Source organism: Primulina tabacum, chromosome 1 (assembly GCF_025594145.1).
Source record: "Primulina tabacum isolate GXHZ01 chromosome 1, ASM2559414v2, whole genome shotgun sequence".
In the NCBI taxonomy this organism is placed as follows: domain Eukaryota; kingdom Viridiplantae; phylum Streptophyta; class Magnoliopsida; order Lamiales; family Gesneriaceae; genus Primulina; species Primulina tabacum.
The window spans coordinates 2,718,144-2,732,531 of NC_134550.1; the positions used below are offsets into that span (position 1 = coordinate 2,718,144).

Sequence of the window (14,388 nt, forward strand, 5' to 3'; positions counted from 1 at the left end):
TATTAACTAACTATTAAAATATTTATTATTAAGCACTATTTGTTATGAAAGAAAAGATGATATTCAATTAATATATCATTGTATCGTCTCGTACTCGATTCAAATTTTACAATAGTTGAAGTTAAAAAAATAACTATGTTGTCATTATCTTTAATTTATCATATCATCATATTATCTCACTAGCCAAATGGTGTCTTCATATTGAAAAACCTATACATAATTACATTATATTAACTTAATTATATAAATACATAACATAGATTGAGGCAGGGGAGATTGTAATTATGTTTCTAATTGATCACACATAATATTTTATATGCTGAAAATGTGTGTGCTTCCATCACTAAGTACATAGACTTATCTTAGACAGCCTCAAATATTTACTATTTGGGGGAAAAACAATTTAAAGAGAATTAAATTAAAAATAAATAAGTTTAAATTTTTTTACCCCAATAATTGGCTTACATTTTTAATTCCATGCTAAGTTTGTCCCGCTTATAATAATAAACAGCATATCGTAAATTCGAAATTCTATAATATCTGGCATTAAATAAAAACGCGTAGAGAGAAAAAAAATGTAAAATTTCTGGTGAATATATATATAGTGGCAAACAAAATGATGTTTATAATTCCACATCGTTAATTAATGATATATTATTATACCTTAGCACACATATGCATACACAATTTTTTTTTTTGTTAAATTATTTTTGTTACTTTCAAGTTATGATTTGTTATAACATTGTATGCAATATCACAAGTGTCAAAAACATTTGGCCCAGGATGGAGTTGCGCGCACACACACATGTTAGGACAATTTTCATAATTATTTAGTTTGTCGATAACAAACAATGTTTAGCATTGCGCAAATTATAGGGATCGAAAAGTCGCGTCTATTCTGAATCGAATTTTCGTTTATATATATGACATCATTACATCAAGAAGGATAATTTTGGTTTGTTGGATTATGATTTGATTTAATCACCTAAAAAATATAGAATATCTTTATTGTATCCTGAGAAAAAATTTTCATATCTCTGTGACTGAAGTGATGGAAAAAATATTTTTTAAAAGAAAGCGTTGCAAACGTGACTTGGAGTTCATTCACAAATTAATTATATTCGAAATAAATTATATATATATATATATAATATATATATATCTAGGCCCTACACTCATTCACTTACATAATAAAACCACGTGTAAAATTCCTACTCGCAATGATTTATGACATGATCTTGATAGTTAAAATGACAATTTATTTACTAGAAATAAATAAATAATTTAGTTCACTTAAATTCTATTTGTTTATTATTTTGTCTAATACGTTGCATGCATATATTGACAAAGATATATTTTGTGTCTTCGGAACACTTGAAAACATTGAATTTTTCTTGTTTACTATTCAATAATTCTTATAATTTTACACTGAACCAATCATTGAATGCATGTCGACTTTTTGCATGCATGCAAAAACTCGGTGTCCATTTTTCTGTCACTTTAATTTCATGTTATTTACAAGATTAATCAATTGGTTCTGAACCACGTTCAATATATATAGTTGTGGTGCACACGACCATGATAATTATTTTTGGACTTGTATAAATATAATCGGAACTCTAGAATTCACGCACCTAGGTCGATTCTCATGTGATGGATCTTGACTTGCCCTATTAAAAATTTCCAATAGGACGCCAAACAAATGCATCGATTCCAGGAAAACATTAACTACTACTACAACTATTTCCCAAGCTTTTTCACTGAAATTAAGCAGTCCTTCAAAAATCAAAGCAGGAAATTCCATTAATGCCGAGAAGAAAAACACAGGCAGTTCAATGAAGCAGAAGCCAGCCAGTCAACTCAAACAGAGGTATTAATTGCAGTACCATAAATACAACTACAAACACATTCATTAAGTCATTAGAAAAATCCAATGGTCGGAGAAAAAGCGACCCATTGAGTAAACAATCGGGAATACAGAATCCAAAGTGGGAAAAGAACAAGAACAAAGATACCATTTTCAGATTGTGTGTTGCCTTTAAGGAACTCTACACTGTTTAAGCTGCCCCTTTTCTCTTCTTTAATGAAAATCTCAAGTCTTTGCACAAGAATATTTAAACTCCAGACAAATTTGTAAAACAAATCTTGAAAATGGGCATTTAAGAAAACTAATGCATTCAAGAAAACTAATCCGAAGAGATGATCAGGAAGCAGATACTAAACCAGCTGGACGAAATGAAACGGAAAAGATGAGAGAAAACTTGTAGATTCTTTGGAGGAAAAGGAGAGGAATGTTAAGTTAAGAATTTCGGAAAATTCTTTTATGGATGACCTTCCATCTGAAGTCCTTCAAAAACACCCAACACACTCTCCTGCATTCTAAACTTTCGAAGCTTTCTTTGTTGTCTCCGCTTCTGCTGCTTCCTTCGGCTGCTGTTCCTCTGCCCTTGTGATAAAGTTCAGGTACCATTTCAGTTCGTTGTAGTGGTGCCTCGTGCTAGGTTACTGCTGGTTATTCCATTGTATCTTGAGAAACAGACATCTAATTTAATTCTCGAAGCACATACCGAAGGGGACGAATATGTTTTAAGGACATTGTATTTCATACAGGCCTTGATTTGATTAACTTTAAGCATTGTACTACTGTTTTGTTCACCACATTGGTTGGCTGATTTTTTGCATAACTTTCTGTGCTGGTTCTTCCATATATTTTGTGTAACATTTTACACGTTCAAAACATTAAATTATGACATCTCTCTCTACATTATTCATATTTGCATCGTCCACGACGGCTCTTTCAAAGTTCGGGGCCCGTCTCAAAAATCTTGACCAGAAAATGGTACCTGACTCAACGTACGGATTAGTAGATTTTCTTCAACTTGGGCTGCAGCAAGGCTCACTAGCCATATTACAAAAGTTCTAAATATCTTCACATAATTTGTGTAGAACCACTAAGCCTGGTTCAGTATGATCTGATTTTTCAAAAAAAATATTGTATATTGCATCGAAAAATTTCATTACTAAAAAATAAATATCGATATCAGTATGGCGAATCAGTAGTTGATACAAAAATAGAAAAGAAAGGAGAGCATCGTTCATAATCGATATTTTATATTATTTTGAAATTTTAATAAATATTTCTAGAATTTAAATTAAATTTATGGTTGGATTTCGCATTCGGGGTAGTCAAAATTATAGAGCCCCCACAAACCCGAGGGGATAGGCCACCCAAACCTAACGTCTCCCGAAGAAAGTTCAATAATTAGACATAAATATTATTATTTTTAATTTAACGGAATATAAAAAATTTTGAATCACATTTATCAGGTGGGGGTGGGGGTGGGGGGTGGTGGTCCCAATTTTAATATTTTTTCTTTATGCTCACTATTTTTCCATCATCGCTCATACCAATCACTATGTTTTTGTAATAATAGTTTTAAAAATTATTAATTCCATTTCATAAATAAAATAAAGTATAAGAAATTTGAACTTTTAGGTGTTAATAATAAAATTTCTTTACAGATACTAGAAAGAAAATGACGGAAAATATATGTAAATGTCATTGTATGAGACATTTTAGATCTGAATAATCATGGGATCTTATTTATATTTTCACGTAATTTTTTTTTCAATTATTCACTATTTTTATGAATCTTCATCTCGAGAAACAAACTAATAATTTTTATCCATTTCATGTGATAAAAAAAACTACAGACATTGTAGAATGTTCAATCGTGATATAATAGATGTCACTGATGATGTTGTATTGATGATGTTGAAATATTAATATTTTATTCTATTTAGTAATTTCGTATTTAAATTGAAGATTGTTTGTAATATAAAATCAAAATGGATGTTTATTTAGAAAAATATCTGAATTTGATAAAATATAATTGTTAGTTTTTCATAATTTTTAAAAACAATTCATTTTTTCTTTTAATTTTTAGAATTTTACATTATTTAAAATTAAATAATAATAATAATAATAATAATCATCATCATCATCATCATCTATAATTCTATATCATATATTATTAAGTGTGACATCTTTAGAGTAACTATTTTAGATAATATCAAAATATTTAATTTCATAATTATCTTTTTCACTTACTAAAAATATCCTCAAGTCACTCCATATTTTACATAAAAAAAATTAAACAATTTTTTTTTAAATCGATCAATCTTTCTAAATTGAAAATAATTTTGTTTAGTTATTTAACGTTGTTTTATTAAATTAAAAATAACATTAATATATATATTTATATATATATATATATATATATATATATATATATATAGTGTATAGTGTATAAATCTTTTATTTTACTACTAATAATAAATGACGGTGGACAATTCCTCGTACGGAGATTCTCCGCGATGCTCACCATCTTCGATGAAGATGGCGAGGGTATATGGCCTTATAAACCCCACTGACCACTGTACATCTATCGATTATTGATCACTCATACTTAATTTATATTGAATAAATTAAGTTGATTAATACGTATGATATATTGATCCGATTCAATAATAAAAAATAACATTTTTTAATTAAAAGTAAATTCAATGAAATGATTAAGAATAATTAATTAATTAAATTCAATGAAATGATTAAGAATAATTAATTAATTATATTAAAAATCTATACACGCCAAGTTACTCGTTAAAATAAGAAGATATAATTTTGAATAAACTGCTCCAACTTCCCCTATATATATATATTCATTCCAAAAACATATAATGCTGGAAAAGCTGCAACGGTGCCACATCTCCCCACCTTACGTTTCCTACCCTTCCGTATAATCCCTCGCTTTCTCTCACTAAATTCCGTAATCCGCCGCTCTCTGTCTCTAAAATCCAAATTCCGTAGAGATGGGCTTCGACAGCAGTAGCAGCAGCTGCCACCTCGCCCCCGCCGCCGCGAGTTTCGAGGCTGATACTGCTGCGACTTGCGCTTCGGTCAGCCCATCTTATTCACCATCCGTCGTCAACCAGACGCTCATGCTGCTTCAATCCGACGATCCCTATTCGAGGCTGCAGGCGGCTAAGGACATCCGACGGATGACGAAGACATCGCAGAGGTATCGGCGTCATTTCTCCGCCGCTGTTTTGCCACTTGTGGATATGCTCGGCTGCGGGGCCGCCGATACTAACGAGGCCGCGCTGGCCGCGCTCCTTAACCTTGCCGTCAAAGACGAAAGGTCAGCTCAATACACAAAATTTTAGTTTGTCTACCGCCATCAATTTTGAATTCATATCAATCTATGGGTTTTGAATTTTGTTGAATAATTTGTAATTCGATGCTAAGTTTGATTCGTAGTCTTATTTTAATAAAATTATTTTCTATTGTTATAATTTCTTATTCCCTTTGTCACTTTCTCTCGTTCTCATTTTCCTATCGCGTTTCTTGGATTCGGTGGTTTGGTCCCATCAGATAATAATATTCAAGAAAGTATTGAAATATCAACATATATTTAAAGTCTTCACCGAAATTAATTTGGCTTCAAATCAAATTAATGTCCAATCTTTTTATGAATTAATTTTTGGTCTGGTTTTTAGCTTATTGGTTGCCGCAGAAGAATTACGTGGGTATCCTTTTCTTTTGCTTCCCTTTATATTTTCATTTCACTTTTGCCTTTGATTATGTCATCTAGACCTTTAACTTTAATCTTGTTCGTTACTATATCCAATGGATTAGGTTCTCTTTTCTTTTCTTCGAAGACATTTTCCGCTTTTTTACTGACGAATTGACTCTGACATTTTTAATATTGATTGTGGGTGAAGCAAAATCAAAAGGGCTCTTTCTTTTAAATTAATTAAGTTTGGTTCGAATTCTATCTTTTTCAAATGTTAAGCAACAACCAGCACCTTTGGTGGTTAATTAATGATTCTGGAAGCATAAATCTTGAATAAGAAAAGCATTCGCAAGTTTAGATTTTTAATGTGAGGCTACTGTGATTGAAATTAAGGTGGCGTTTGTAATTTTGACCAATAAATTTATTTATGCGGAGAAGAAAACTGTGATCATAGAAGTTTTATTAAATATATGGTATCAATGTGTGATAGAGGAATTGGATCTTCGTGTGTATGATTTATGTATTATAAGACTGCATTTTAATCCTCTGCAACTTTATTTTTATTATGAAACTTGAACATATTCGATTTTCTTACTTCCAGAAACAAGATAGACATAATTGACGCCGGTGCCTTGAAACCAATTATCAGTTTCCTAGAATCTGAGAATCTAACTCTTCAAGAGCACGCGGTTGCAGCGTTGATCACTCTTTCTGCATCGTCAGTCAACAAGCCGATTATTACTGCTTCTGGTGTCATCCCTCTCCTTGTAGAAATTTTGAGACATGGGACCTCGCAAGCCAAATTTGATACCGTATTGGCTCTGTATAATCTCTCGACTCATTCAGACAACCTTAGCCACATCCTTAAAACGAGGCCCATTCCCGCTTTGGTATATCTACTAAAATCGTGTCCAAAGTCCTCTAGAGCAGCAGAAAAATGTACTGCACTGATCGAATCTTTGGTGGGTTTTGAAGAGGGAAGAACAGTACTGACGTCCGAAGAAGGTGGGATACTTGCTGTCATAGAAATACTTGAGAACGGATCCCTTCAAAGCAGGGAACACGCAGTAGGATCACTTTTAACAATGTGTCAAAGCGATCGATCCAAGTATAGAGAACCAATTCTTAAAGAAGGCGTAATTCCAGGACTTCTTGAGCTTACCGTTCATGGGACGCCCAATTCTCAATTGAAAGCCCAAATGCTTTTGCGACTACTAAGAGATACCACTTATGCAAGGTCGGAACTTGAACCCGATACACTCGAGAACATAGTCTGCAACATTATATCTCAGATGGATGGGGAGGAGCAAACCGTAAAGGCAAAACAAATGCTTTCTGAGATGGTGCAGGTCAGTATGCAGCAGAGTTTACAACACCTGCAGCAAAGGGCCCTTGTGTGCACTCCAGCTGAAATATCTACAAATAATCGTGCTTCCCAAGTTTCATCGAAGTGATCAGTCTACCCATTCGATTAGTGCGGTAGAAGTCATGTTGATCAGTGTTTCAACTCATGCAAAGGAAAGAAAGATGTAAAACACCATGCCAGTCCAGGCCTTTAGTATGGGTACAGGTGATTGGTAAATATGTCAATAATTTGATACTATTAGTTTTAGGAATAAAAATGCATGGTTCATTTGCTTTGATTTCTGTAAAATAACTTGTGTGCTGAAGGCCATACAAGTAATGAGTTAAAGTTTTCTTGTCTATACATTTCGTGTGGTTAACTTTTGGTGGTACGTATTTACATATAATCAATCTTCAACATCATATTTTCTGTTTGCGTATTCATTGAATGTTTTAATCTGAGAAGCCCCCCTTTCGCATTTTGTCCATTACTGTATATTTTTTGCTTCCATTACTGTATAGTTTTTACTTCCATTTCCAAGTGTCATTTTCTTTTTCTAATATTTTCTCCTTTTGGAATCTTGGACTTCTCTCCTTATGATCATAGACCAAGATTCTCGGATCCGGGTTGTGACCATTGAATTAGTTGTAGAGGCAAGAGTTTTACTACAACAGATCAGTAACAGGAAGATGGGAAGACTAATCAATTGGTAGAGTTGATCAGTGAGTCGTGAATCCTTATTAAATCGAATATATTGCACATTAAAATATACTTAAACAAAAATAAGAAAAACACCAATTTTTTTATTTTTATTTTGAAATATTCGGTGGTGTTTTGATTTAAATATATTTTTTTTTTCAGATAAATTTTAATGTGTGCAATATAAATTTTTTTTCTTGTCACACGAGTCATGTAGGAAACTATTTACGCTAAATAATCAATATTCGATAGGTTTAATTATTTATGTGAAAATATAACCAAAACAAAAATTAAATTTCCAAAAGCTGATAAATTACAAGATTAAAATTCGAAACAAAATAATTAATACCCGAAGATTACTAACATGATATTGAATATTGTTACATGTATTTGAACATTTCCGGTAAAAAAAAAAGGAAAATGAAAATGAACAAAGTTTAATAATAGTCGAAACTAAAAGTCAGTTCACAAAGATTTTTGTAATTTTTCCGTTATCCATAGAGCTGTCAATTTATTCAATCAAAATTTTTCAATCCAACAAGACTAAATTAGGGAACAAAGGATTTAATGATATGAGGATCATGGTGTAAACTCAAGGGATTTATTCTAATTTAGTCTTGTTCTAGCATGATAATGTAAAATAGCTTGTGTTTTTTTAGAAAGTAATAAATAAAAAGAAAAGACAGAAGAAGAACAATGAAACTATTCGCCCTTACAAATTCATATTTTTGTTTTATCTCTATAAAGGAAATACAAAATGAAAAACCATATGATATGCTCGTGTGGAACATCTTACAAAGTGCTAGAAGTCTCCAGCTTCTTCAAGTGTCCCCCGGAAGCATCAACTTTTTTTAACAATATCAGTATTTTAAAGATATAAAGCAACTCTCGTGATTATTATTGATGTGATTCGAGTATCGACTCAAAGACTTATTATTTTAGACAAAAAAAAAAAGTACAAGTAAACAACTAAATCTACGTAAACAAATTAGAAAAATTATCCATAATCAATGAAGCTCGAACTTTTGACATCAACAATTCTCGTGATCTCAACTGTAACCATTGAACAAAGACATCATTGACCCAGAAGCATCAACTTTGACTTGACTTTGGAGTTGTTCTATTCCATATTTTTAAGTTTTATTTCCGATGAAATTATAATTTATTCGTAATATAAATCTATAAAAAATCAGATTAAAAAAGAAGTACATAGAATTGATGTGAAATTAGGGTACGGAACTTCCATTGTGGAAAAAGTAAATAAAAATTCGGGTAGCTTAGGAGGTGAATTAACTAACTAACTAAGTAAAAAAAAATTACAACTTGATACGTGTTATAAGATCGGAATTTTTTAAACTATCGTAACATATAGGTGTCGCATTCTTTAACCAAATAGTCGATATTATATTTATGTGTGTATATATTAATCAAAAAGTAACACAAGAAATTTATAACCACAAGAAGGCAAACGTGTATGCATGCACCATAAGACCCAATCAAACTTCACCACGCACGTCAACGTGGAAAGACCCACCATTTTATAACCAGCCATCTCTTTCCGAGTTCCCTTTAAAACCCACAATCCGAACATCACATCTTTGTATCAAGAAATTCTTTAGCTTCCATCTGAATTCGTTCTCTTTCTCTATTCGTATTCAATTTGCAGGTGAAGAATTTAGCTAGTACACGATCATGGTGTTTTGTGTAGAGTGCGGGACAACGAGGAATCCTTGCAGGTGCAGGGTGGTGGGGCCGACGCTGGGCTTGGTGGCCTTCGCATTGGCGGCGCTGGTGGAGTGGCCGGTGGGGGCTCTTATTTATCCCTTCCGCCACTCGAAGGGTCGTCGGATTATGGGTCACCCCTCCACCGTGGTCTACCCCAGGGTCTCTCGCGCTTTACCCATTTAAATTATGGTTCTGAAACTTCATTAATGTATCTCCTAAGAACTCCATATTTGGTTGTGCTCGGTTCTGGTGCTGTATTTGTAAAGTTTGTATTTTTATTTTTGAAGTTGTGTTTCTTGTTGGATCGAACCACAGGGTGCAACGCCTTGTTAGGGGAGACTCTTGGAAGTTGAAACACAGCTACTGGTACTGTGTTCTGCTGATATATCCAACAACTATATTATATTACATAATTCAATTTTCATTTTTGGAAAAAGTGGAAGTGAATAGATCGTTGGTACGTACTTATGTTGCAACATGATGCGCAACGAAATAAATAACATGAGATAAATGTAAACTAAGAAACTAATTAACAATTGCTATAGATATAAGATAGATCATAAGCTTAATCAGTAAAACAAATAACAGGCATTCTCGATAGAGCATATTATGAAAAATTAAGTATAGACAAATAACGAAATCTTGCCCGAAGATTAATACAGCGGATAAAGCAACCTGTAACAATTTCTTTAAAACAAAATTTTCCATTCCATAGAGCTTGATGATCAACACATGGCCGAATATTTCTCACGATACAACTGTGGAAACATTGATAAGTTAAGCACAAAAAATACCACTCCAAGAGGAAAATTTGAACTTGAACTTATCGGTCTGAAATAGGCTCGTGAAACAAGGCTGCGAAAATAGAGGAAAACCAAGAAGGTGAGTGTTTTCCTGTAATGGGCTGCCTGGAATGCGGAGAATGAGATATTCGTATATAATCAAAGTATGACCACTCCAAAAGTCATCATATCAGTCACACGAAAAGACACCAATACAAAGACACCATTAATCTACACTACTTGAGTTTTATCACACCCATATGAAGAGTCCATGTAGACCATTTTAGTGCATCCAAAACTCAGGATGAGCTAGATGATCAGGTGTCAGGTTAAACGTGCATAATTTAGAGTAATATTAAAATGAGTGATTTTTTGTAAAGTTTTCATGAAAGTTATATGTGTGAATATGATAATTATTAAATATTTTGTATTATTTGATTGGGTGATTGAAGAATTAGAGATATGAGAGGATTGAATGAAGAAAATTAAAGAAAATAAAAATAATAGTCTTTCACTAATACGCCAATGAGTGGTTTAACTTTAGCATATAATATTAGATAAAACTTATGCTGAATTATAATATTTTCATTCGGTTCCTAGATTTATATTGTTTATTTTCTATTTAAGCTATTAATATTAATTGAAACATAAAAATATAATATTAATATACTATATTTATATTTATATCCACCTATGGTACATTAAAATTCTAGAATATAATCTATTTCTAGAAAATTATTTTTTTGTCATTTATGTTCACCTCTTCAATTTATATATATACTTTTCCCGTAGAAGTGCTTAATTAGGTGGCACTGAACACATTGGCGCCACATCAACACTAGACTAGCGCCTCGTAAAAAAAAAAAAAGAACAAAGTGAAGACCCCTATGTAGCCATCTCGGTTTCAAGAATTCAAAGTGAGCATACTGGATAATATTGGAAAATATGGCAACCTTAATTTTGAGAATAATTACCCATAAATAAATCTAACTAAAATTGAGGTTACAAGATGATATCTTGTGCCTGTAAATATCTCGGACATCCATGAGAAAAATATTCACAAACTCACACAAACTTGATTTTCAATATTCAGCAAAAGTCTAATGTAAAATGGTCACACTCTAGAAGAAGAAAAATGCTAGTTTTTTTAAGGCTCCTCGTGATAAAATCCCAGTTTTACAGGTCAAAGGATCCGTTCACAACTTTCATGAAGTGAGTGCACCTCTCCTTCATTGAGGCCTCTGCTCTAATCCCCTCAAGCTCTTCTAGACTCGTAACAAGATCTCTAACCATTCTATATTTCTTATGATAGCAAATTGTATACATTATATTTTTAAATATTGTGTGTATTATTCATTAGTAATTTATGGTGCTAACATATGTCACCGTATACAATTTACATACTCTTCTGATGCATTCAGGGCTGGAGCTGCAACTATATAGTAGTACTGTATATCTTCTGCTCGATGTTCTTGTGACAAGAGAAAAGGAAAAAACTCCTGAACAATGTCTCGCGCACACATTGTAAATGTTGTACTTCAGGAATTCGATATATCAAGATTCATCAATTTATAAGAACTAGACACCATTTCGACTTCGTGGAAAACACTCCGATCTTCAAGTATTACTCATTCAGGGTCATTTATCGAACCGGATGATTCGTCTTGCATGTCTCCATGGTGGTCCAGTATCTTATTACATGCGCTGAACGTAGTAATAGGGCATAGTTTCAAGCCATGTTTACTTGGGTCGGCGCCCATTTTTATCAACTTTTTCTTAGTATGTGAATGCCAATGATTCCTTACTTCATTATCTGTCCGACCCGGCAAACGTCCAGCGATTAGAGACCACCTAACAACTAAGATATTAATTTCTTCTCGTGAGAGGGAATATCACAAAATTCGTCAGTATGTTTTTCGTTTTCGTCCGGCAAGTTATCAAAGTTTGATCTTAGTCCTTTTCCATATCGGCACTTACCGATTTCTTGAACTAAGACCAAATTTTGATGTCTTATAGAACCAAAAGCGCAAACAGACATATTTACATGACGAAAATTATAATTTTCTTTGTATGCAATAATTCGTTGCAAAATTAGCTAGACTCTTTACCGATTGCCAAGGAGTGCGTAGAGCCTAATAATCAGGTCTTCTTCATCTTCACCGAAGTAATTCCCTTGTTTAATACTTGTCCTTAAGTGGTTCATCCAACGCAGTCTGCAGCATTTGCCACATCGGTGCAGCCCTATATATAAATCAATTTAAACTCATCAATTTAAAGCAATGAACTTTATATATATATGCTGTATATTGTGTTTGTATTTCGCAGTTAAAAAGATTTAAAAAATTAAAATTAATAATGTGATTTATATTTTTTCAACACACGGGTCGACTAATTAAATTACAAACATATCGAACATTTCACTCTTGAATAATTTAAAGTCTCAGATAAAATAATAAAGAAGAAGGTCGAAAAAAGGACGAGTAACAAAAACCTGCCGACTTGGGGACTTTGCCCCAACGCCCTTCGCCATGAACGTTGATGTAATCGGTCAACTTACGATCTTCTTGCTCGCTCCACGAGGACTCTTTCTCTTCGTTTTTCTTACTGCTACAACATCTCCTCATCCTTTGAATGGATTAGCGAAGCTGTTACGGCCTAATTATGGTTAATACAAAGTTTATTATTCAAGAACCACGAAAATTTAGTGTACTTCTAAATTTATATAAATGTGTTGGGTGCAGCAAACCCTAGTTGGATAGCATTGTATTTATATACAAAGAAGAGGGCGGTGGATATGGATAAAGTTGCGAGTGGAATGGAGGCTGACTCGTTGACTGGTGGCTGCCCCCGATTTTGGTGGGTTGAAATTGGAGTGTTGATTGCCCAATAATAGTGAACCAAATCTCTTGTGCGCTCACCAACCATATCCACACATCAAGATCAAACTCATAATATTCTTGGGTAAATAAATTCGTTGTATTTATCTAGTCAATTCATCTCATCTTGTTTTTTTCGTCAATCAATTCAAATATAAAAAATAAATAGTTCATTAATTTGTCTTATTTTGAGTTTTAATTCATTATTTTGTCCAAATTTGGTTTTGATATATTAAATTTTAATTTTCGATTATTTTGATTTAATTTTTTCATATAAATTATGGTAAGTGCAAAATTTCTAAATTTTAATTTTCTACTTGACATTAACTAATATAAAGTTGATGTGGTATTGCCATGTGTTATGTTACAACATGATTCTTCTGGAAAAAAAGAATAGATTGAAAAAAGACTAAAATTGCTATAAATTAAATGAATAAGAAACTAGGACTCAGTTTTTACAACTTTAATTTAGTACTAAAATTAAAAAAAAAAAACAAATGAACAAGATAAAAAAACTATAGTTTTCAATTAATTAACATTCATTAATTCATCTTTTTATTTATCCATACACCAGTCGTATCTATCTCTTGTCCACCACTCATGTGACGTTTAATGAGATTAACCAGTAGAGTAGGTTTACCCCAGTGCTCGCCTTGGTTTTTCCTTCTTATTTTCATATTCCATAAAAGTCACGGTTTTTAACTTTAGGTTTTTGATAGAATTTTAGAATATGAAACACATATATTGCGATTACTGAAATCGAAATAGTAAGATCAAATTTAATCGACAACCAATCATGGATGGGCAAATTTAAATGAGAAATAAAAAAGTCACGAGCCTAAACCCTCATAGATACGACTGTTAAGAAATATTATTGTTCTTTAGTTTTACTCAGTCAATGTCGTCCTAATATTTAGGAAAGTTGGTTAATAATGATGGGTCTTAGTAGTTGCTGTTTTTAAGGAGTAAGTGGTTTAGTTGTTTTACTTAGTTGGTTAGTGCATGTTCTGGACACGTGTCTCTGGTGTAGTTTTTCTATTTAAGTTTGCTGAAACTATTCAATAAATTATCTCAATGAAAATCAATTCTTGCACGTTTTATTTTGTTAACAACGACTACGTAATGAGCTCATGTAACAACTACTTTATATCAATCAACGTGTTCCGAAAGTACTTTACCCAAATGGCTATAGGTGGTTCTAACCCAAGATTTTGCTCGGCATAATACTTATTTTCCCAAATACTTCCCATTTTTCGCAACACCCAAAACAAATCGCATACTTTTCTAGCCATTTTTTTTTAATGAAGGAGTCTTGTATGTAAACTTCCACTTGATTAGATTCATTTGCCTTCTGATAACACAATCATACCCGACATCTGTCCTTA

General features: G+C 32.5%; 3 protein-coding genes across 3 annotated transcripts; 2 read left to right on the top strand and 1 right to left on the bottom strand.

Annotated features, from left to right (window-relative positions):
* The first annotated feature begins 4,726 nt into the window (after nucleotides 1-4,726).
* On the top strand, nucleotides 4,727-7,343 carry LOC142510024 (U-box domain-containing protein 45-like). The gene is made up of 2 exons (XM_075619596.1): nucleotides 4,727-5,201; nucleotides 6,178-7,343. Exons 1-2 carry the CDS (start codon nucleotides 4,873-4,875, stop codon nucleotides 7,028-7,030), a joined length of 1,182 nt encoding a protein of 393 aa, XP_075475711.1. The 5' UTR covers nucleotides 4,727-4,872; the 3' UTR covers nucleotides 7,031-7,343.
* A 1,862-nt stretch (nucleotides 7,344-9,205) lies between these two features.
* On the top strand, nucleotides 9,206-9,758 carry LOC142510338 (uncharacterized). Its single transcript, XM_075619611.1, has one exon. The coding sequence runs from the start codon at nucleotides 9,313-9,315 to the stop codon at nucleotides 9,526-9,528; it is 216 nt and encodes a 71-aa protein (XP_075475726.1). The 5' UTR covers nucleotides 9,206-9,312; the 3' UTR covers nucleotides 9,529-9,758.
* A 118-nt stretch (nucleotides 9,759-9,876) lies between these two features.
* Nucleotides 9,877-12,927, bottom strand: LOC142510182 (transcription factor MYB1-like). Its single transcript, XM_075619603.1, has 3 exons — nucleotides 12,619-12,927; nucleotides 12,236-12,368; nucleotides 9,877-10,200 (listed from the first exon to the last, which is right to left on the bottom strand). Exons 1-3 carry the CDS (start codon nucleotides 12,749-12,751, stop codon nucleotides 10,071-10,073), a joined length of 396 nt encoding a protein of 131 aa, XP_075475718.1. The 5' UTR covers nucleotides 12,752-12,927; the 3' UTR covers nucleotides 9,877-10,070.
* Between the last annotated feature and the right edge of the window lie 1,461 nt (nucleotides 12,928-14,388).